This window comes from Bacillus rossius, chromosome 8 (genome assembly GCF_032445375.1).
Source record: "Bacillus rossius redtenbacheri isolate Brsri chromosome 8, Brsri_v3, whole genome shotgun sequence".
Lineage (NCBI taxonomy): Eukaryota > Metazoa > Arthropoda > Insecta > Phasmatodea > Bacillidae > Bacillus > Bacillus rossius.
Genome location: NC_086336.1, coordinates 67,704,236 through 67,728,846, shown reverse-complemented (window position 1 = coordinate 67,728,846; position 24,611 = coordinate 67,704,236). Strand labels below are relative to the sequence as shown.

Genomic DNA, 24,611 nt, shown 5'->3' with positions numbered 1-24,611 from the left:
CCCGTCGCGCAGACATCATCGCGCCAAAACCAGCATTAAGGCGACATGGCGTAAGAGCATCCTAAGTATTGACTTTTGTATTCACAATCCAGCTGTGTCACGGCGATCTACAGTAACTTTCATGTTTTAGCGTTTATTATCAAGTTAGGCTTTTCTAGGTTCATAGTTTATTTAACATTATATTTAATTTGTGTTATGTGTTAATAATCCAGCCGCATCACGGCAGTCATCAGTAACAGTCTCGCCTCGAAGTATATTTTTCATGTACATCTAAATGTATTTGCAATCCATCACAAACTTTGACTTATTAATATATGTAGTTGCATTCCTGTCCAAGAACTGTTGATTGTGTACTTTTGCCATTTTATATTTATTCAAATTCAGTCATAATATAAATTTAGTTGCAACTTTTCAGTGCTGCAGTGGTTCGCCGCGGCCTTAGTTTTGTCAGTGTCAGCCTCATGATAGAACTTCTACACGCGCTTGCTGCCTAACCTGTTCGCGCACCTCAAACACTCCAGCACTGGACGCTGTTGCCGGGACACGTCAAGAGGTGCTCCAAAAAATTCAGCAACATTTTTCAAGATGTAGTTTTTACAAACAATGCAAAAAGTAATAATAAAAAATTGCTATTTCTGCATGAAAACACAGACTACGCACTGTGACAGTGGCGGTATTGGAAGATTTAGATGTGCAACAAAGATCAGAGGAACTGAGGAATATTGCTAAGTAATAATTTTTACAAATAAACCCAAGCAAACAATTTTTTAATTATTTCAATCAATATGAACAATTAATTGTTGTACAAAAATCAGAAATATCAGATAACAAAAAAAACAAAATTAAGTGAATTCACACTAATAATTACGCACACATGCACACTTGCTCAAACACAACACTAAGACATCACTGTCTTCCTCCGCTCTTCAACAATAGATTCTTCTTCTCTTGTCGTTTGCACTGTACATCAATGCTTTCAATGGTCCATTTTCTGTTCACCCTGCAAACAAAGAACCAGTAACAGCTGCTCTAACTGCTCTGGATGGTTTGGCAAGTTGTTCTCTACAATTAATTATATACAAAATTATAACTAACATATTAACTAGAATCTGCAAATGCAATCATTTTTATTAAGTCTGATAAGATTATAAGTTTGTAAAGTTATCACAATAAGGGAGTCTAAGTTGAGTATAGAATTAAAATGCCATCACGAAAAAAAAAAAAAACCCAGCTACCAAGCAAGACAAGACATTCATATAACACTTATCAAACTTGGTGCAGGTATTTCAATGGCCCCTATTAACTGATGCTAATCCGACTTGAAGTAAAATATGAGTTCCGGTAACATGAAACTTGCTGATGTCAAGCTATGGTGTGATATGTCAACTCTTCCCTTAGACCAACTATTTTTCTGCTAGACTAAGCTGCTGTATTTCTTGTGCAAGCTGACTCGTTCTATACAAAATATATAAACATGAACATCCACTCATAAGCGTGGCTAGTCTCCTCGATACTGATTGGTCAACGGCTGCATCGTATGTTTGTAGGCACGGTATACGCTGGGTTGGCTGTCTACTTCTACTTTGTACCCACCGCAGGAGAGGAGATGTGTGTTGCCTTTAAGTCCTAAAGGCAGGTCCTGTGCCAAACTGGAACAGCCCAAGGTCACATCCACAACACAAGGAAGATAAGGAGTGGCAACTCAATGCTATAACAAACTGTCTTATTATTTTTGGAAATCCAAGAACTGTGCAGGATTCACACAACTACCAGAAAGACGTAATTTTTTCGAAACTAACTGTTGGCAAACATAATTATTTCAGTGGTCGTTTGTTGCTGGGAATATTAATGTATTCATTTAAGAATATTTATTTTTCAATACGGAACAACTAAAACACTATGTACAATGACTGATCTTTTGTGTAAAATATTAAAAACTGCTTAGCTGCAAGTTTGAGCGCTGAAAATCGTAACCTCAGTCTCTATTGCAGCCATGCTTATTTCATGGCTGTCAAGATAATTTAACATTGGCAAAAATTATTCCAAAGTAACATACTTTGCCATAATCACTACACCACTTCGTAAGTACACCATAACATAAATTGTGAATTAAAAAAAGTTAGCAGATATTCTTTCCTATTATGTTATTTTGTTTAAGAAATTTATATGTTTGCCTAATATTTAAAATGTAGTTTTTGATGTTGGTATTTCTCAACCACAGTTACTTTAACAGCATATTATGCACAATCAGTTGCCCCCCCCAACCCAGTCAAGTCCGTGCACCCACTAAATAAGAAACTGGCCAATAATTTTGTAAGGTGTTATGAAAAGAATTATTTTCTATTTAATTCACAAGCTTTAATGAATAAAATAATTCCTGTCTTCATAAACTCACAACTGTAATGAAATATATCATGCAAGTTATAACACATTGACATTACTATTGAACTTTCCTAGTTTACATCCTAGTATGGCAGCTAAAATGTAAACTTTTACAAAATACATGGAAGTTTAAATTAGAGCTGGGCCGATCACCTATTTTGCCGATCATGCCGATGCCGATCATCTGCTGCCGATCTTGCCGATCTTCTGAGCCGATTAGAGCCTTTCAAGTACCTCTGATTACACATTGCTTTTGACGGATCACTATAAACGGTGAAGTATTCCCAGACAAAACTACTTTTCATTGACATGATTACTTAAAAATCACGACATAAATTTCACGGACTAGCGATTATACAGGTAAGCCCGGAAGGTCTTGCCAAGCTTCTCAGACACCAGCGTGCAGCTGGGTTAACGCCAAGGTCATGTGACGTAACATCTCCCGAGGCTTACTGCGCCTTGGCAGCAGATGGATAAAAATAGTAAACTCCCCATTATTCGTGTTCATTGGGACCCGCCGATGCCCGGATAATTGAAATTCTGTAAAAAAAAAAAATAATAATAATAATAAACCCGGATAATCGGTTAACGGTAAGGGCCGCCTTCGAATTGTTGTCTCGGCTTAAAAAAATACGGCACTGCCTAGCCATTAGTTCACTGTCATTTACAGCAGCCGAAGAGAGAAAGATAAGATCGTGCTGACCTTGTACACATAAATTTTGGGTAGCTCCCCACCCCCCTCCACCCCTTCGACCAGCCGAATGCCAGACAGACACGTCACTCGCCAGGCGCCTGCCGTGCGTTGGCGGGCGGAAAGTAACTCAGCAGCACGTGAAACAACATTCGAACAAACGGGAGACCGGAAGCAGAAGTCAGGACATCTCCCTCAAGTTTAAAGAGTGACAAATGTGACAGCTGAAAAGACGGGGGGGGGGGGGGTGGGGGGGGGGGGGGGGACACAAAGGGTCGGTACAAACAGCGTTGCAGATTTTGGCGGCCCACGCGATGGCTTGCATCGTTTGCCGGCCGCCGGCCCGCGTGACGTTAATTTTAAGCGCTGACAATTTTAGCTTCTCTTTTTTTTCTGCACTTTTAAATCGTCCCGGATTATCCGATTCCCGTATTAGCGCGTCACGGAGTAACGAGGTTCTACTGTGGGAAACAAAACTCTTCATCAACCAGGTTTTTATACAAAAGAAAGTTAAGCTCTATTTCCCGCTAAACAGGATAAGAATATTAATTTCGCTAAACAAAACTTTCAATAGGCCATATTTAGCGAGAAAAAACTAAATAGATGAATTCCCGAAGAGTAGTTGTTTACTAACCACAAAACTACTAGCGCCATTAATCCGTACGAATTCCGTCGCGCGACGCGCGTCACTCTAATCTCTGGCGTAACATAACCAACCTAAACAACAGTCGCCATTCGCCATTCCGGTAATATTAACCGTAAATGGTAAACAAATACATAGTTTTCGGTTCGTAAATGATAAATGACTTTGCAAATAGTATAATGGAAAATTATTTTACCGAAAGTACCGTAAATATACGTGGAAATTGATACTAAGGTACGTAACTGTTCAATGTTTATAAAACTTACGGTATTTGTTTACTTTATTGGTATATTTTTTTCGTGTGTGGTTAGTTTTAAATTATTAAATCCTATTATTTTTCGATGAATAATCAAATTTTCTTCCCGAAAAGTACCGTAAACAAACATGGAAAGTTGTTAGGTATAGGTAATTATTCAATGTTATAAGTTTGCAGTAGGAGACCAATGATCTGCTCAAATAATCGGCTACGTTTTGCCGATCATTATGATCGGCAAAATTAACCAAATCGGCCGATTATTACGATCGGGGATCGGCATCGGCCCAGCTCTAGTTTAAATAGTCCCCAGTTAAATTGTATATCATATTTTTAATTATACTGAGCAACTTATTTCAAGTAAGAGTGTGCTCTTATGAAGGCAGATGAAATGTTTGCTACAGGTAAATGATAACCAACCTGAATTTAGCAAGTCGGATAGCTGAAGCAATTTACATAGCACAAAAGATAATCTCACTGGACTTTGTATAAAACGAAACATGCTACAATTTCGTAAACAATTCTTTAATCAAAGATTTACCTTTTGAAAAATCCATCGTTAATGCTTATGACTTGAGGCCCCTTTACAACTTTACCTGCTCGTTTCCTGCAAGTGATATACATTTAACAATATGTACACAGTGAAAATGGTAAAATTGTGACTATGGCTCCCAATTAGGAAGACCTCATAATAAAGTAGCTCATTGTCTCATCTTAAATTATATATTTTCAAATTAAAAAAAATTGTTTATATTAAGCAACAGTTCAGCATAAAGTACTTTCATTTAATAACAACTGTGGGATTTTCCCCGATTGTTTTCAATGTAGTTTAACTATACCATCACTTGTTAATCTAAATAATGCTCGTCTCAGTACGGCACAGTTCTGGCAGTTTTTTTCCCCTTTTAAAACTAACCCCTATTTCCGCCCAAGACATACAGCATTTCAGGACCTTTCGACTTTTAAAAACATTAATGCAGAAAACAACATGCATGGGAAGTACATCACAATTTGGTAAAAATGTAAACAGACATCAAATGTATCCCCAGTGATTGCCCCTAACTGGGCGCCCCCCCCCCCCCCCCCCCAACAGCACCTGCACTCGTGGCCACACTTGTTGGAGCGACAGCGCGGGCAGGGGAAGTGGCAGCCGGGACAGCCGTCGCTCATGCAGTCGCACACGTCCAGGCCCGTGGCGATGTGCACGCCCCGCTCGTCGTACACCCGCCTGCAACGTGCAACATCACTTGTTGGAGCGGCAGCCGGGACAGCCGTCGCTCATGCAGTCGCACACGTCCAGACCCGTGGCGATGTGCACGCCCCGCTCGTCGTACACCCGCCTGCAACGTGCAACGTCACTTGTTGGAGCGGCAGCCGGGACAGCCGTCGCTCATGCAGTCGCACACGTCCAGGCCCGTGGCGATGTGCACGCCCCGCTCGTCGTACACCCGCCTGCAACGTGCAACGTCACTTGTTGGAGCGGCAGCCGGGACAGCCGTCGCTCATGCAGTCGCACACGTCCAGGCCCGTGGCGATGTGCACGCCCCGCTCGTCGTACACCCGCCTGCAACGTGCAACGTCACTTGTTGGAGCGGCAGCCGGGACAGCCGTCGCTCATGCAGTCGCACACGTCCAGGCCCGTGGCGATGTGCACGCCCCGCTCGTCGTACACCCGCCTGCAACGTGCAACGTCACTTGTTGGAGCGGCAGCCGGGACAGCCGTCGCTCATGCAGTCGCACACGTCCAGGCCCGTGGCGATGTGCACGCCCCGCTCGTCGTACACCCGCCTGCAACGTGCAACGTCACTTGTTGGAGCGGCAGCCGGGACAGCCGTCGCTCATGCAGTCGCACACGTCCAGGCCCGTGGCGATGTGCACGCCCCGCTCGTCGTACACCCGCCTGCAACGTGCAACGTCACCCGACGCTCGCCGGACCCACGTCTCTGATCGCGCCAGAGACTTCTGCACTGCGCGCTTTAAAAATACTCCGTGTCCAACAGCTGAATCCATACCGACTTCTGAAAAGCTAGTTAGTTTTGAACACCGATGAGTAGAATTAAAGTTGCAATTAATTCTTTTAAAATAAGTAATATCACACATGGAAGTATCGTAATTCACTATGAGCAAAATTTTACACAAATTAATATCACTAAAGAAATTAAAGTAATTTACCTAGTACTTGAATCTTCAGAAAAAATAAATTATATTAATTGTTTGCAGTGTTATAACAAATTTGCACCATTTCACTTTTTGGACAGTGAGAAACAATAGTCAAAATTGCTAAACTACATCAGCATAAACACAACTAATTTTTAAATTCTTAACATTTTTTTTTTTATTTACTGCACCGTGTGAAGGGTTTTAATTAAAGTGATTTTGAACACTTTTTTATTGCACCGTGTGAAGGGTTTTAATTAAAGTGATTTTGAACACTTTTCCATTTTGATGTTCTTGTTTTTAAATTATTTTTTCTAAAACTGACCTGGTCTTCCCAGCCTACCCCACTATTGAGTTAGGCCGTACTTCTAAGACTAGAGTTTAAATGGATAAATACACATACCATGATAATGAATCAACATCAGCAGTACTCAAAAAAAACTATTAGTGGAATTTTCTGTTTTTAAAGAGCTCTTAAAACTTTACAATTACCTACATAACTTTCATCACACATTCACTCACCACTCTTTGAAGAGAGAGTAACATCTTGTGACGTGAGGATACACTGTGAAAATATTTGTTCTACTTAAAACTGTTGCTTCAAAAACCCTTGAACAAAACCATTAACGACACAAATAGTGTTGAACTGTTACCCTCCAGAAATACCAAGTCCAGAACCAACTTCTATCTTCTGAGTCATCTTCCGTTTCTCCCTGTTGCTTCGGTCAGGATCGAAGTTCTCCAAGAACTTCATGCACTGATTGTCCGCCTCTCTCCTCATCCTCTGCACAATAAGAACATAAGAAATTTATTAAAATGGAAGAGCAATGGCAGGTGATTGGTCAGATCACACGCCTTAACAATCTCGGTTCCATTCCTGACGGGGTAAAACCTAGATTTTCTGTACATGGGAAACATATCAGACGTTGCAGTGGCCCAGTGGATATCCTCAGGGAACTCTTTATTCATTCAATCAAGGCTCTAACCTCAAATCTATAACATCAATGTTTTATCAGACTCTGGCCCAATTCAGTCTCTATGAAATGACATACAATGTGCTATAAAAATGTATAACCTCAACTATGCCAACTGTGTACACCATGAAACAATCTATAATCAAATAAGGTGTTAATAATAACAATAATAATAATAATAATAATACTGAGTTCCCACCCCCCAACTACCCTCACTCCTCCCCCCTCCGGAGCCTCCTTCATAAGTCCTTCCCTCCTCTCACACCCAGTGTCCTCCCCTCAAGCTCATTCCAATCTCACCCCGTCCTCACAAGGAATACCTGCCTTCCTCTCTCTGTCCGTCTCCATTCCCTCTGTATCTTCCACTCATGATCCCTCCTTCCTTGATACAGCCCTCTGTTCAACCTAGCTCCCAGTAATAGGGCCACTAATTTGGTGTTGCTCAGCTTAGATGAGAGGTTGGTAGCCTGGCCCATAGTGGATGAGTGGGCTGTTCATTTGCTAAACATGAAGGCGATGCCGGATCAAAGTTCTGCGAGGTCGAAAAACGACAAGCGGCAAACATAGCAGAAGTTCAATCATTCATCGTTAGCCAACAGTAGCAAGTACCAATGAATACCAGACTTTCACCCAAGAGCGACTCCAGGGAGGGAGGCGGGCTAGGGATGATAGCCACTCCCGAAACCAGATTTTAATTTTTTTATGTACGGAATACTTAAGTGCATGTGTTCATCTTTAATTTTATCAAAAGAAGTATGAAACTTTTTAAAGTTCAGTATTTGAGACCATGAATGCGTAAACTTTCCAAGCCTATCTCTGACTTATTTAATGTTATGTTTCTTAGTGCGATAGCCCCTCCAGAAAGGTCTCCCTGGCGCCGCCCTGCGTTCAGCCACAAGCTCAAATCTAACAATTGAACAATCACGTCTTGCCTTTCGACATTCAACGCCAGAACCAGGAAAACTGGGAAAGTCTGTACTAGACTTCCCCGTCTCAAAACTCGTACTCGACGAATCATCCGTAATGGTAAACCTTTCGTCATTTTTATCGGGCGTAAGCGTTACTATCTTCATCGCAAATCCTATTCACGATTTCACGATGCTCTAAATGTAAATAAAAACATTTTCCCATGTCATAGAGTAGGTGTACACCTATTACATATTCTTACTTGGACATCAATCTATTCCGTTTTAAACTAAACCAATTTAATTTTTAAAATAATTCATTATGCTTTTTAGTTGTTCTCATTAAAGAATATATATTTTTTACTTTCAGTTTCAATGGAATAAAATTTTAAACAGATTTTAAACACTAATTTTCGTCCACGAAACTCCGTTCTTAGAAATAAATACTGGGTCCCCAAATTTAGTTGTTTAATTTTCACACGAATTTTAGCATAATGCAAAATGAACGTGATTTGAAATTGGCCAACTGTGTTCCCAGAATTAACGATAAACGGAAATTTTCTCTGGGCGTATGTATTTATTTTCCAAAGATAAGATAGGTTTAATTCCATAATATCGAGGATTTTGTTTTTTTATTTTATATCTGGGCTTTAGTTTATATTTCATTGACTTTGTTTCGGTCAGCTTTGTTGATAATGAATAACAATTTAATACCTAATTCTAACTCTGTATACATATAATGGTTTTGGTGTAGAAGTTGTACGAACAGCCGACGCAAATAAATCTAGTGTTCAGTTCCGTTTCCGGTCTAAGGATGTTTTAAATGTTACGCAATGGCGACGGTTCAATATGAGTGATCAATTTTAAAAATAACTTTAATGATTTCAACCTTCTTGCAGTTTTAAGATTATTTTAAATCATGGCATTCTATGAAGCTATGCACAATGCGCCAAATCTATTAAGATTTTCAAGGAGGGTTGAACACACTGATGTTCCAACAGTAATGAATCTGTTTAGAGATAAAGTGACAAAAGAACTCTTTGGGAACGTGAATGTTTCAGAGCTGATGTGAGAATTTTTTAATATATACATTTAATTTTAAATATAAAATATGTCCTAATGATAGTTTAGTTTTACTTGTTTGTATTTGATTTTGTGCAGCTGGAAGATCTCTAAGAGTATAAAATTTTGCTAAGAAACTAGACAAGAGATACATAACTACATTATGAGGCATACTATGTTGAACTATGAATCATCCACTTGATTGGATTAGTTCTTGATCCTGTTTTGCCAACCAGTCCCCTACATAAAGAAAAAAATGAAAAGGGTTGGGAAATAGAAAAATATATAATTGTAACTGCATTTTGTTTTTAATGTTCCCAATCTAATATTCTTTGACACTAGAGGAAAGAAAATCTTCATGTTTTCTAAGAAGTATTACATTAAAAAAAATATTACTTGCAGCTGTAGTATACGGTAGTAATAATGTAATGCAAGGATAAAAGGGCCTCTTTTGAAGCAACTGTTAGTATTTTTATGAAATATTTACACCTTCTGTCATCCACAGATTTCTCATTGACTGTATCTCTTAAGGCAATCAAAACAGGGGACATTATAAAGCAACAAAAAATATTTTCTGCCATGTCTTGCAGGGTAATAAATGGGGGGAGGAATATAATCCCCCCTTCCCAAAAAAATAATAAAAAAAATCTATTAATTTTCCAACAAATGGAAATAATTTGTTAGCTGTAATTCATGAGACACTTCCGAATAAAATTCTGCATATGTTCCTGTAAGCCCCTGTTGTCTTGCTAAAGTACCTTCTGATATCAGTTTGAATCTAACTGTTGGATGCATCTGTAGCTTATTTTAAGAAATAATTCAAAGAAGCAGTAGTGCTGTTTTTAAGTCAACAGTCATGCTAGGTAATTATCTCAACCTAAACAATGCAACACAGGGGTCATGTGTTACTTTTTACTTTGCTATCCAGGTAAAAAATTAAAAAAAAGTTATTATGTTTCATATAGTGATATCTGCACCAGCGGCGTAGCAAGCGGGTGGCAGGGATGGCCTCCGCCAGGGGCGCCTGAGCAGGGGGGGGACACTGCCGCAATGGTTTCGCAGTTACTGAACCCTCCCCCCTCTCTTTTAATCCAAGAGGGGGCGCCATTTTCAAATTCGGCCAGGGGCGCCAGTCACCTTAGCTAGGCCACTGATCTGCACTTTACTTGGTGATGAACGGTACTGTTGTAAGATTGTAATGTTCTGTTGTTGCGGACCTCAGAGAGATGGCGTACCTGAGCCTCGCTCAGCTGGACTCCAGTTCCAGCGGGATCGTGGCGTGTCTGTTCCTCTGTGACTTCCCGAACGTGCCGGCCGTCCCAAGAGGGTGCTGGGTCGACTGGCTCCGGCAGCACTACAGGTAGTGAGGTGTGGGGCGCCTTAGCCGGGTGATGAGGATAGTTGTTGCCGAGAGGCAGGAAATGCTTGATAGTTTATTATTCAAAGCATCTGCAGAAATTTTATGATAAAAGTAATTGCTATGAATAAGAGTTAAAATGTCTATAAAAATAGTAGGTCATTATTTATTACATTTCTTTAATTTAACCTGAAATATTTATACAACTAACATAACAGACATGCCAACTACCGTACTTACAATACATTTCAATCAGTGGCGGATAGGGGTTGGGGGGGGGATAGAGGGGATATATTCCCGTTCCCCCTGAAGTTATGAAAAAAAATCAGTGAAGACAGTATGTTACTGTGTGAGAGGCCACGTTGTTTATAGCTACTACTGCAGGCCCATATTTCAGTGTGTTTGTGTCAATATAATGTAACTAGCTGACCTGTGCGAACATTTTGCACAGTATCGTAATCGACGTTAAACGTTAAATTATTTGACCCTGGGCCCTTAGTTTCTCTCGATGGCCTTAGAAACAAATTACTTTTTATTTTACATTAAGGCATGATTTTTCTTTGGAATTGTCTACTGGTATCATGAATGACATCAGCATAATAAATAAACTGAGTAAATATTTCTTTGGTGCTGCTATATTACTTATCGTAATCAAGGATTGCAGGGGGAAAAAAATCGCATAATTTCATTATATTCAATGGATTTGAATTAAAAAACATGAATGCTGCAGTTGTGCAGTAGCTTGGCATTGCTGCAAGACGCCATGCCGCTAGTGCTCCGAGCCAGTGTCGGGGATGGTAACAACACACAAGCCAGGGTTCGTCGGCAGGCTGGAGCAGGCCAGTGCGGGCAACACGCTGTTCGTGCACCTGCTGGTGTGGGAGCCGAGCCACACCCACCAGTTCCTCCGCCCGCTGCTCTGCTCCGTGTTCCTGGAGTTGCCCCGGCTGCGGAACATCGTCGTGGTGGTCCCGCCGGGCGCCAAGAAGTGTAGGCTACCCCTGGCACCCTCATATCACCACATGGTTTTATTGACGTGATATCGTCTTGTCAATCGATTAACGCCGGCTGCACGCACGAAAATGCATGACTCATTGTCACGTTCCGTCTGAGCCGAGCGTGCAAGAACCGCCCAACCACAGTGCGAGAAAATCTTCTATAATATCAAACAGGTTAGGGCGGGCTTTTTAAAAGCAGCTGCAATTTAAAAAAATTCGATTTATTTTTCCAATTTCGTCATTTCAAATTAACAATTTATTGACATTGATTTGATTTCAGTTTATTTCTATAACTAATTGTTTGTGATTATATTAAAAAAAAATATATATTTAAATTAAATTTGCAAAAAAAATGTAAATAATATTTGGAAAAAAAAAGTATGCCATTTTTCATCAATGTTTTCTTATGACGTTATCCCCTAAAATTATTGTCCGTAAACCGACTTTACAGACAACCCCCTTTTGTTTTAGTCCAATTTCATTTTTAAAACACAGGATTTCGGTGTTACTGTTTTAATTTTTTATAAACCACCAAAATAGTGGTAAAATGTTTGTGCATCATTTTTTACAATAAAATCATTTTTGTTAAATTGGTCTAAAACAGATACATTCAGAACAATAAAAATAAATTAGCTAGCATCTGTGACTTTAAAATGATTCAATAAGAGATGTATAAGACTTAAATTTTTTTTTTTTTTTCCATGCACTTTGGTACGAATTTTGTCCAGAAATGGTGACATCCTTAAATATTTCAAACATTCGAAGAGTACTTTTTAATGATTAAGTTTTTGTTACATGCTAGTTAATTCTATGACTATACTTGCATTTCGGTACTATACAGTATTATATGCTTTTCAGTGTTATTTTGGTTTTATCGCAATTTAAAATATAATCTTGTCACTACCCATAATCATCTCTACCAACTCCAATTATGATAAGATATCATATTATTATTCATTCATTTTTTCATTTGCTTATTCACATAATTAGAAACATAAGGCACCAGTTAGTGGTTGAATAACAAATTTAATTTTTGTTTTGCTGTAATGGAATTGTCTCATGCATGTCACATTCCAGGACATTATTTCTTTTTTTTTTAATGTTTAACACGGTTAAACTTGTAGACTTTTTGAGCAACCGAACTTCAACTGAATGAAAAAAATATACATAGTGCTTACTTTTTGCATAATTAGCTGGCAAAGTTGAATTTTTAACATTTTAGTGCAGTGTAGATAATAATAAAGAAATGGAATAAATAACAAAAAAATTTATTTAATTTTATTTAGACTATAAAAATCATAAAAAAAAATTCTGATTATTTTGAAAGACCTAATAAAATTAAATAATTTTCTTTTTCTGTTAAAAATGCAACTTTGCCATCATATTATGTGGAAAGTATTGTGTGTGTGTGTGTGTGTGTGTGTGTGTGTTCAGCCACTCAGAAAGTCGACAAGTTTAACCTTGCGAAATGTGAATATAAAATAATGCCTGGAAGGAGATGTAAGCCACAAAGAAAGCACGGTATCGGTGAGTGCCGAGAGCGAGGGCTGGAGCGCCTGTTCCAGACGACATCCTGGACGAGTTCTTCACGCAGATCGTCCCGCAGCCCGTGACGCAGCACGCCCGGGTGCAGACGGTGCTGCTGTGCATGAGGCAGCAGCTGGTGCAGCGGCTGAAAGTGCGCAGGGCCGTGTGAGTGCGCCCGGCGCGGCCTCTCCCCTCCCCGGGCCGGACGCAGGCCTCCCGATCATGTCACGACACTTCTGCGTGGCTTCGTGTTCTTTTGGGATCGTCCATTAATCACGTGAGGCTCGAAAGGGGGGGGGGGGGAGGGGGGAGGGAAAAATCACGAAATATCACTAGGGGGGAGGGGGGGGGGGTTAAAAATTTGCTAAAAAAAATCACGTGATTAATGGACGACCCCTTTTCTATGCCAACTGTACCTACAAACAGACATGGCGTGCTTTTAACTTGAGTACGGGATGAGACAGAAAGTTAAAAATTTTCACAGAAGATATATTTTGCTTTGGACCAGGCACTGAAAATTAAGTTCAGAGTATTTCAGAAAATATTTTTATAGCTTCATGCATGTTGAAAGGAAGACTGATTTTTTTTTTTCTTCAAATTTTATACATGTTAGCATTTTGTGAAATAGTTTTCAAGAGTTCATTAATTACAGCATGTCTGTTTTATGTGTACTTTTTAAACCATGTTCATATTTTATTTACTTATTTATTTGTCATATCACTACTTACAGTTTACAGAACCTCTTAAGGTGGGAACAACTAATACATTACCGCAACACTTTTACAAACACGTATTAGTATGACACATGAACGATTAACAATTTGGACAATGAACTTTAGCATTTTTAAATACGGATCAACACTATTGCTTGTGAATGAGGTTTCGAGGAAGAATTATAGGTACACACATCTGATGAATGATGTGGGCATGAGAAAATTCGAAACAGAAAAAAAAATGTCACAGACGTCCCTGTTTTCCAGCGAGGAGGACAACGACGATCTGATGCCCATCCTGGACAAAACAGGTCGACTCAAGGAGCAGTTCGGAGAGTTCTACGTCAGCGACCTGATCAGGACTTCCGATGAAACCAGGAAGATGATAGTGCCCGAGGTATGCACTAGGGTGTGCCGAGACTGTGAGTGCTTCAGCTTGTTTCAAGTTGTTGGGCGACACATCGCGAGTGAGGTACCTCAAGTATCTGAGTAACGATATTTCTAATTAACTCTATAAGTGACGTTGCTAAAATACCACATTTATATGTAGCATAACTGGAACAAATGGTTTCATAAGCAGAGGCTGAAAGCTTTAGTTGTTTATTTCTCACCAGTTATTACTAAAGTGTTAATTAATAATTTTCGCAAACATAATTAGTATTACCATTTATGTTCCTGTTGTTATTAAAAAAATGAAACTCCTGTGGTGGGACCACCCCCGCCAGTTCTCTCTACATGTATTTATTCCCGTTCTTCATGACTTCCAGTCAGAAAAGAAAGTCTGTCCCTCCGGCGGGGCAGCAGGTTCCTTAAGCACCGCACTTGGGCCATCTTTAGACGTAATGAGCTTTCCAAGGCAGCCTGTTTGGTAAACATTATTGTTTTTGAACCACAAAGATCAGGTTTGACTCCTATCCAAGCTGGCTGCGTGCGTCAATTTTATATTCACATTTGTTTGAACTGTTATTAGCTGGCCCAGTTACATCGTATGAATGACAATTCTTTGGGAGTAAGTATTCTGAGACAGCGCTCGGAAGCCAGAACACGGACGAGCTGTGTCGGCACGTCGGCAGGTCCTGGAGAGAGCCGTCGGCGTGATGTGCGTCAGCTCGAGCGTGGACTACGCGCAGTTGGACGAGTTGTTCGAGCTGGGGCCGTTCAACGGCCTGAAGCGCTCGCCCGCGCTCCCGCTGAAGCCCCCCGCCACACGGGTCTGCGCTGACTCCGACGACCAGTTCAAGTAAGCTCCTGGTGCTCCGAGCGGCCGCTCGCAGTGAGTTGGATCACAGGGCGAAGTAGCTTGGCTTCTGGGTTGTAGCCGTGTCCTTGGCCAATAATTCACCGTCGTTTCGGTCGAAATTGCCTAGGTCAGTAGGTAGGTAGTAGTAGGTAACTGCTATGTTGACCGAAATGTCAGTGAATTATTCGCCAAGGACGAAGCTACAACCCAGAAGCCAAGCTACTTCAGACAATGGCTGTGAAAGCCTGCGAACATTATTAGATCACAGGGTCTTGCATCGACAGGACTCCCATGCTCATACCCACACTGTGCTTCTAAAGATGGACATGTACCATCATTCCTTGCTATGTCACATGAGCACCACACTTCGGCGTGCTGGCAGAACTTTCAGCAGTTCAGACCTACAGCTAGTTCTAATTAGTCTATTAAATTCATGAAAATTTTACGTATGTTTTATTCTGTTCATCGAAAATACGGTTTTATTCCACTAACTGTGATGATTTTAGTGAAATGAAGTCTTTAGAGAACAATGATAATTAATGTTTTTATTTTACTGAAAAAAAATTTGCAAAGAACAATGGAAGCCATAATTTGACCACGATGCTGTTCCAGATTGTTCAAACAAAAATCACAAATAAATTCGCTGCTTCTAAAACAATTAACTTTTTAATGGTACTAAAATTCCCCAAGAGACAAAAATTATTTATTGCAGAAATTATTTTCCCAGGTCTCTTGTGACACACGTTACAACCAAAGATATCCATCCTCGGAATGACGACGAATCACATTTGCCTTGTGGGCTTTTGTTACAACTGTGGTCTATGAATTCTAATAACAAGTTGTCGTGACTAGGGAAGTCAGGGAACGAACAAATGAATTGTCGGAGTGGGCGCCACCACGTGATGTGGGCACGTGGACCCGGCGGAGACTCTCTTCAGGGCGTGACGTGACCCGTGTAGGGCTAGGCTCGGTTCCCTTAGCACGCAATATCGTTACAGTGGGCTCTTCAGGCGTCCCACACGCCTCGAGGTTCAGGAGCAGAGACACGTGGTCACTGGACTAAAAATCACACGTTCGACGTACTCCTTTTATTTCAGCAATGTTACAACACGTCTCCAATCGCGCTACTCCTACATACACTATGAAACTGTTAAAACGCCAATGGCGGGAGACAATAAGTTTACAGGCTGACCAGGTCACCTCGTGGCCTGGCCTCGTTAGTTTAGGATGCGGTTCGTGATTAAATGTTCGAATTGAACTTAAATATTTATTAAAACGAGTCGGCCACCCGGAGTAGGCCTCGCAGATACAAAAAAGGTTTAAGAATGATAAAAAGTCCGGCGTATGTTAAAAGATCAGTTGATTAAGAAAAATGTGAAGTTGCGCGGTGCTCACCAAGCATCTTACCCCGGGTGACGAACGGAAGCGACTGAAGAGGCCAGGGCAGCATGGCGGCCGGAAAGCACTGGTTTTACCGTTAGTCTCTCCTGTTATTTATTAATACATATTTTAACTAAAACAAATACACTAAAAATTCTATAATAAAACAATACCAAAGTTTCGTTAATTATTTCAGTTGAGTATTGATTATTTTAATTATGATTATGGTTCAAACTAGTTGCGGGTAGTTCCATTGCCTGCCGCGTGGGGCCCTACGCCGTCCTTACAACTAGCACTTAAAACATAAACACTTAGGGAGTATTATTTAAAGAAAAGACAGTTAGGTAAACCTAAAAATTGAATAACAAAATAAAAGGGGTCGTGGCACAGACTTTACTCCCGCCTCTTGTTGGCGCCTCACACGCACACACACACACCTGCACACGGGGCAGGAGGTTTGAAATAGAGGGTGGGGGTGGGAGGAGAGGGGTGGCGACGGCGTGAGGCACATCGGGCTTAGGACGTCAAAATAAAAAAAATAAGTTTTCATATCAGCATAGGCCAGACCACAGCCACAAGATTTACTTATTCACACAACTTTATTACGTATTTATTTTGTGAACCGTCACCCGACACAACCTTTCAGTTCCATTGCGAGTGAACAACTACTGGACAACTTGACTACCTCCATCCACGGAGGAGAGAGGTTGGCCACATGTGCCCCACAACCAATCACACACAAGCTTTAAAAATACTTCACAAAATCGGCCAATCAAGGCACAATGTATGTAAATACATGAAATAAGTTTAAAAGTGTGTATATAAGGATTTAATTGTAATTATGGTTTGCTGATGGAGATTCGGTAAGATTATGGTACGTATGCATATGTATGTGCGTGTGTATATGTACACACACTTACACACACAAACATACACTAAGAAAGTTTCAGTAATTCTTATCATTCTCAAGTTAATAGAATTAAATAACAACATATTATCAACCAGGGAAATTTCCTCTCTCTGTCTCTTTCTAATTCTGATGTTACCATCGTCTTACGCTTGGTGACGACTATCCGTTTCTGTCTCTCTTTGTCTCACAATCACACTGATGTAATTTACCATCTCTATGTGTCATCATCCTTTCAGACAAAGGATACTAGCGAAATAAGTAAAGGAAAACTACATAACTACACCTGAAAATTCAAACAACTAGCAAAATAGGTAAAAATTAACTTTTAAATGTTTTATAAAATTAAGAAAAAAATTATGAGAAATAGTTAAAAACATGAACCAAAGATAACCTTGAGAATGAAAACACATTGCTAACCACAGATACCTACCTCTTAAACATAATATCAGCTGTTATTTACACGATATGAAGGAAACTAACCAAGTACTGTCTCAGATCATAACAAATAATTATTTTTGTCAATTATTTTGTATATTGGGTGCCTGCAATGCTACAGACTCATTTGTTAAACTGTAAGGAAATTAGTTCAGTAAGGCTTCTTTAAAATGTGATTATGTGTGACTTCTTCATAAGAAACAACATGAAAGTTAGTTGAAGATACACGGGCGCTGGGATTGTGTGGTTAGTGATGGATCCGAAGAAAGCCTGGTCCAGCATAGAGATCCAGATCCAAGCCTGGATGAGGACGCATTGGCTTCCCTGGAGCTGAGCCAAGAGTCAAGCTGGGAGTTTAGCCACGAGCCGAGCCAGGAGTTGAGCCAAGAGTCAAGCTGGGAGCTGAGCCGAGAGCCGAGCAAAGATCCGAGCCGGAAGTTGAGCCAAGAGCCAAGCCAGGAGCTAAGCCGAGAGCCGAGCAAAGATCTGAGCCGGAAGTTGAGCCAAGATCTGAGCCAGGAGCTGAGCCAAGAGCCGAGCAAAGATCCGAACCGGAAGTTGAGCCAAGAGCCAAGCCAGGAGCAAAGCCAAGAGCCGAGCAAAGATCCGAGTCGGAAGTTGAGCCAGGAGCTGAACCAAGAGCCGAGCAAAGATCCGAGCCGGAAGTTGAGCCAAGATCTGAGCCAGGAGCTGAGCCAAGAGCCGAGCAAAGATCCGAGCCGGAAGTTAAGCCAAGATCTGAGCCAGGAGCTGAGCCAAGAGCCGAGCAAAGATCCGAACCGGAAGTTGAGCCAGGAGCCAAGCCAGGAGCAAAGCCAAGAGCCGAGCAAAGATCCGAGTCGGAAGTTGAGCCAGGAGCTGAACCAAGAGCCGAGCAAAGATCCGAGCCGGAAGTTGAGCCAAGAGCCAAGCCAGGAGCTAAGCCAAGAGCCGAGCAAAGATCCGAGTCGGAAGTTGAGCCAGGAGTTGAACCAAGAGCCGAGCAAAGATCCGAGCCGGAAGTTGAGCCAAGATCCGAGCCAGGAGCTGAGCCAAGAGCTGAGCAAAGATCCGAGCCAGAAGTTGAGCCAAGAGCCAAGCCAGGAGCTAAGCCAAGAGCCGAGCAAAGATCCGAGCCGGAAGTTGAGCCAAGAACCAAGCCAGGAGCTAAGCCGAGAGCCGAGCAAAGATCCGAGCCGAAAGTTGAGCCAGGAGCTGAGCCATAAGCCGAGCCGGAAGCTGAGCCAAGAGCCGAGCCGGGATCTGAGCCGAGAGCCAACCAGGAAGCTGTTCCAGGATGTCGGCCCAGTGTCGGAGCACAGGAGCAGTGAGTACCCCGTCCTCAGTAGACTGTGTCTGTTGAGTGCAGTGCTGGTGTGACTTGCTGATGTTCATTCTGTACAAGCTGCAGTAGCTGGTGCTACAGAGTTCATTACCTTGCTTTGACACTAACTTTGATGAGCACCTCTTTGCCTACAGTTAAGAAAGATTTGACCCTAACTCTAGTTGCGATACACTAGGCAACATATAACAAACTGTAGTTGTGTATAAAAATCTTATTCATGTTATAATAGCTATTTAAACTCTTAGCTTATAGAAATTTTTCCAAATATATATATATTTGATTTTAAGATTTTTTCCATGACCAACAGTGCAAAACTGCAATGGCGTATGTCGAAAAAATTGCATTAAATGTTTCCAAATATGTTATTTGCTTACATCAACATTCCCATGTTATATATGCATGGCTACATGCTGCTATACTTATGTCAATTTTATTTTTAATGTGGGGTGAAATTATACACTAGGAGCCAAAATGAATTCTCTGAGCAGGGCTTGTAAAGTGTCAAGTTAAACCTAAGCTAACCAAATAAAGTTTGAAGAAAATATTTATTTCATAACCAGCTAACAGAAATCATTAGTATTTAAACAAAATTTTTTTTTCTCTGGATTAAATTTTAAGTCTAGTCTTGCTAAAGGTTACGTTGAAAACCAACTGCTAAGTATTGTGTTTACACAGCCATATCAGACCTGAACATAGAAGTCAGAATGCCAGATGTTTCCGCAACTGATGGTGACCTCCCGAACGCTTTTATGATTGAAGTGTTTGCACTGCATGAAGATGTAGACGAAAGGTAAAAAAACATAATTTTTTGAGTTTTACTCTCTTTAAAATTATTCTTTAAATGTTTAGATTAAGTTAAAATGTTGTACTTGTGAGTCTGTGGGTTTTGAGTGTCATTTTTCACCCAGTTAGTTTACCGCAGTAAGATAGAGACATGCTCAGTTCTCCTGCCGTTAGGTAAGAAGAACATATTTGTGTCCATAGACCTAACTACACCCGAGGCAAGAACTCATCTTGACACCCCTATTTTTTTTCAAGCCAACCAAACCAAAACCTTTACTGACAACACCTCATATCGCCACTACACTTTTAATTCCACTAGTCCAAATATTTATGATTCAACTTAGATGGTAAATAAATTAATTTGCAGTCATTTAATTTTTAATACGGCGTAAATTGGTTAGTACGCAAAAAATATAAGTTTCCAAAATTTTTGACTACATGTATGTATCTTTCAATACAAATAATACAGTTCATCTGTCCTCCAACATTTTTTTTTTGTGTTCTAATGCTACGATATTCAAGTAAATATCTATAGTAATATGTATATACTTTGCCCCCCCCCCCCCCCCCCTCTTTTTATAGTTACATCAGTGTATGATGTGGCTTTGACCTGAAAGCCAAGCCTACAATATGAAATTTAATCCAATTTTTAGACTTATTTTATTCAAGCTTGTCTTAAATTCTGGTTTTTTAAGTTTTTTCAAGGCAGGTGTTTTTAACCAGGCATGTTAAACATTTGAAAATCGGATGATTTAAAAATTTGTATTCCTAGCTGCAGAGTGTTAAGGAAAGAACATTTGGGCTCTAAGGAGTCAAATAAATATTCCATCGCTTCTTCCAGCGTAGTGCAGGTAGTCTGTACGTGGAAAAGCAAACATCACTGGAACACAGTCGCTGGTGCCTGTGCTCAGGTTCTCGCTCGACATGCTGGAGGCAGCGTTCGACTGCTTCCCGGACCTCGACTACTGCATCGCGACTCTTCCGTCGGCCTACACCCTCCGGCCCCTCCTCGAGCACTTTATGGTGAGCGACTGCCCTCAGGCCCTTGGGCTTCTTTCACAACACATTTGTCAAGCCAGGGAAGGAAAAATTCTGTCACTTATTACTTTTTGACGTGATAACGTCTTATAAATCGATGAACGCCTCGCTACTGCACGGAAAAACATGACTCATTGTCACGTTCCGCCCGAGCCGAGCGTGCAAGAACTGGCCAACCACTGTGCGAGAAAATCTTCTATAACATCAAACAGGTTAAGGCAGGCTTTTTTAAAAGCAGCAATTTAAAAAATTTGATATGACGTTATCATGTAAAATTATCATCCGTTAACCGACTTTACAGACAAACCCCTTTTTTAAATATTTATTTTAATATTAACTTACGGTTTCTGCCAAAAGAAGGCTCAATGGAATACAAATAAATAAATTGAAAAAATCTCATAATAAAAACAAAGTAAACCTAGTTATTGCACTGGCATGTCTTCATTTGTATGTAACATATGTACTACATAGTTCCCTTTTAATTTATTTAAAGTTTTAGGTAGTGTTAGAAATGATTCTGTAAAATTATGTTCCTTGCAATGGCATTTATTTAACACAATTCATTGTTAAAAAAATTTTTTTTGTTTATTTTAAAAATTAAGTTATATATTAAAAATATTTCTCTTTCTTTGCCAAAATAAAGCAACATGAAAGTAATGAATCATTTAGTTCTACAGCTAGTAACTTGTAGCCCTGCTGTCACATGAATAAGTAAACCTGAAATTTTTCTTCACTAAATACCTACGCAGCCTGTTCATCCCTACTTGAGTAGCTAATAAATAGGGACAACATTATCCGGTGAATTGTTTTAGCCAAAATGCACATTAATACACCATAAAGCACTGAAATTCAACAAAAAAATCATAATGTTAATCTTCATATTTCAGATTACAAAGACATAATCTTTTAACATATTAAATTCAGCGAATGTATATTATTTAGCATGGATTTTGTACCAAAACATGTGTACTAAATCAATTGGAATTTTTTTTTTATATTGCAAATGCTATTCAAACCTAATTTTTATACTACAACATCGGTACAGTTTTCAAACACGCATATACTTGCTTGCTGATTTATTTAAATTTTTTCCTACTAGTTAGACATACTTGTTACAAGTTAATTATTATATTGTAAAAGTGCATTATGTATCAGTCAAAATGATACATTTTGGTGATGTTTGTGTCATTTTTAATATTTAAGTGTCATATTTGTTGAAAAATGTGTTATCTTTGTGAATGAACAGAGTTCACTAAAAAATAATAGCAATAACACCGAAATCTCCTCTTTGAAAAACGAAGTTTTGGCCTGGAAATGAAACCATAAAAATCGTGTGTGTGCTACTGGAGAATGTCCTCTCTGGACTGGAGCCTGGAATGATGGTTCCAGAGAGTCCCGACCAAGACGGTGTGCTCCGCTCGGACCGAGCTGTGTGTGGCTCACAGGAACTCCTTCCTCAGGTAACACTGCCCTGCCTTGCCTTCCCACCACTCATTTTAGGACAGGCATTCAAAAAGATGGACTCAGCCACACAAAAAAAAATGTTCGTTTTGTTCAATGCGTGTGGTTTTACGTCATTTCTCTTTTGATTTCTACTCCAGCGGAGATTACAGCATCTCCGCCTACCGCGCAGCGCACAACTTACCGTGTTTCCCCGAAAATATAATAACATCCCAAACTTTTTGATTATGAGTTTGTGAAAAATACTTTATGGGGTGAAAAAAAAATAAAAACTCAAACACATAGAAATTAAAAATTATTTGAATTGGTAATAATTATACCATATTTACTAACAGTTTTTCTGGTGCCACTTTCCGTCAGTAGAGTGATTTTCATGGCCGTTTTTTGAAACAGCAAGCGGCAATTAGAAGGAAGAGAAAAAGACAGCCGTTATGACGAAAGAAGGTTTATGGGTGTAGTTCATAAACCATTCTTCATAGAGCAAAGAATGCTGTGCTATACGGGGGCTGCCAGGGAGGTGGCTAGCAGCTGCATTTAGGAGTTATCTTGCCTCCCCCGTCACGCCCTCTCCACCACCCTTCCTCACCGCCGCAAGCTTCACAAAGCCGTAAACAAGTACAAACTAAAGTGCCATAAGTGATGCAGTTACGAGGCAGAGCATGTGGTTTTTCAACTAAGCTGTCCCCATCCCTACAAATCCACATCTTCCAGCAAAAAAAATACAAGTTTGTGATTATGATGCAGCTCTTACTTTTGGGTTTAACAGTTTTGGTAGAAACTACCGCATTACATTCAGGTAAAACACTAAAAGAACCAAAAATAAAAATAAAAAAATAAATAAAAAAAACAAACACTCAAATTCTCGACCTTTAGGCGGGTTTCACTCTACTCTTGATGGGGTCAAAAGTTTGAGTAATTTCTATTGTGTTTGGTGGAGTGTTTTTACGACTTAGCTCCAATCTTTGCACTATTGCTACCACACATAATTAATCGCAGTTTCCCTCCGTGGTGGTTCCAGTGAGATGGTGGTGCGAAGGGCGACCCTGGGAGACGTCCCGTCCCTGCAAGCTCTGCTGGGGAGGATCGAGAAGTGGTACGAGATCCTGGTGGACGTGATGACGTCGCTGCGGCGCGGGGAGCCCGCGCTGCTGTCCTTCGTCATCACCTCGGAGGAGAGCGTCATCGGCCTCGCCGTCATCAGGTCTCTCGTCGCTGCCCGTTCACGCTGCGACCGGGTCGGACGGTTCATCTCAGGAACAACTGGCAGGGGCGTAGCCAGGGGGGGTGTTTTGGGTGTCCAAACACCCCCCGAAATATAAAATATATATACATAAACATATATATATATATGTACTTATGACAAAATTTACATTTGTCTAGCTGTTGCAAATGCACTTAGATGAAACTAAGAAAGAACCCTTCAGCCGATAACCCTTAATATTCAGCAATGAGTTTTCAACAGTGTCTCGTTAAAAATATCATAAAGTCGGGACACAAATTAATGTTATTTAAATTCAATATTTTAATTACGTAAGTGCTTAAATAGCACCAAATTGCACATTAAAATCAAAATTTTTCTGGGGGATGGCCCCCGGACCCCTCTCCCTAGTACGGGGGCAGGGTGTAAGTAAACACCCCCCGAAAATAAATCCTGGCTACGCCCCTGCAACTGGGAACACTCTATAAATATTTTACAAATAAAAATATGGAGTGCATTTTGTACACCAATTTCAGTCAAAAAGGTCAGGCATTTTTTATAATAAAGATGTTTGTAAAACTAAACATGCCACTTGAATGTATTCAGCAACCAAATCTGCCCACGGCAACTACTCGCAGTTTGAATATCAAACTTACTCCACGTCTCTCAGTGACATTCTCAAAACAGCCATCCTCTGCCCATTACTCCCTTGTGTCCAAACTACGTTCAACCTTGTGTTTTCTATATTATTTAGTTGCTGTTACCTTTTTTTTTTTCTTTTCTGTGGCTGATCCCAAGGTTTTTCTCTACTAAACCTCTTGAGAAATGAATATTAGTTTCTCATAGTAAACATACTGGTAATCACTTCACTGTACTTTTATGATATGTAGCTATTTTTAAGAACTTTATATAATACGTCTCAAATTTTTCAATATTATAAATTCTATTATATTACCTATTTTTAATCGCAAGAGGTTGTGGGTTCTAGTACTTTAATTAATAATATTAGAATTAGAAAGTGAGTTTAGATTCGTTTAATCCCATTGTTGGTTTTCCTTAAAACTTAAAAGTTGAGGTGCATAAAATACCAATAAAATTTTTTTTTTACATACATATTGGTGGCTAATAGTAGTTGATTCAAGGACAGGTCCTTTACGGTTTTAGGTTCTTTCATCCTTCT

General features: G+C 40.1%; 2 protein-coding genes across 3 annotated transcripts in view; one reads left to right on the top strand and one right to left on the bottom strand.

Moving 5' to 3' along the window:
* Positions 1–750: 750 nt before the first annotated feature.
* Positions 751–8,224, bottom strand: LOC134535187 (ARL14 effector protein-like). The gene is made up of 4 exons (XM_063374208.1): positions 8,033–8,224; positions 6,780–6,910; positions 5,066–5,869; positions 751–1,000 (listed from the first exon to the last, which is right to left on the bottom strand). Exons 1-3 carry the CDS (start codon positions 8,171–8,173, stop codon positions 5,773–5,775), a joined length of 369 nt encoding a protein of 122 aa, XP_063230278.1. The 5' UTR covers positions 8,174–8,224; the 3' UTR covers positions 751–1,000; positions 5,066–5,772.
* Positions 8,225–8,733: 509 nt separating this feature from the next.
* The window catches only part of LOC134535185 (cilia- and flagella-associated protein 61-like), a 33,784-nt gene continuing 17,906 nt past the window's right edge, over positions 8,734–24,611 (top strand). The window contains exons 1-11 of one of the 2 annotated variants that reach the window (XM_063374206.1): positions 8,734–9,073; positions 10,290–10,427; positions 11,254–11,414; positions 12,988–13,114; positions 13,930–14,059; positions 14,736–14,902; positions 17,879–18,933; positions 19,627–19,741; positions 20,646–20,757; positions 22,162–22,232; positions 23,252–23,434. In XM_063374206.1, coding sequence (XP_063230276.1) covers positions 8,925–9,073; positions 10,290–10,427; positions 11,254–11,414; positions 12,988–13,114; positions 13,930–14,059; positions 14,736–14,902; positions 17,879–18,933; positions 19,627–19,741; positions 20,646–20,757; positions 22,162–22,232; positions 23,252–23,434 — 2,408 coding nt within the window. In that variant the 5' untranslated portion in view covers positions 8,734–8,924. The remainder of the gene's footprint in view (positions 9,074–10,289; positions 10,428–11,253; positions 11,415–12,987; positions 13,115–13,929; positions 14,060–14,735; positions 14,903–17,878; positions 18,934–19,626; positions 19,742–20,645; positions 20,758–22,161; positions 22,233–23,251; positions 23,435–24,611) is intronic. The other variant, XM_063374207.1, reaches the window with a different exon arrangement.

Bases quoted from the DNA above. Each gene is read 5' to 3' on its own strand.
- LOC134535187 (XM_063374208.1), bottom strand. From the start codon at position 8,173: ATGAAGATAGTAACGCTTACGCCCGATAAAAATGACGAAAGGTTTACC. The intron at 6,911-8,032 runs GCAAGACGTGAT...CTTATTGTGCAG, and splicing joins CTGGCGTTGAATGTCGAAAG to AGGATGAGGAGAGAGGCGGA. The intron at 5,870-6,779 runs GTAACAGTTCAA...TGCACGTTGCAG, and splicing joins GGACTTGGTATTTCTGGAGG to GCGGGTGTACGACGAGCGGG.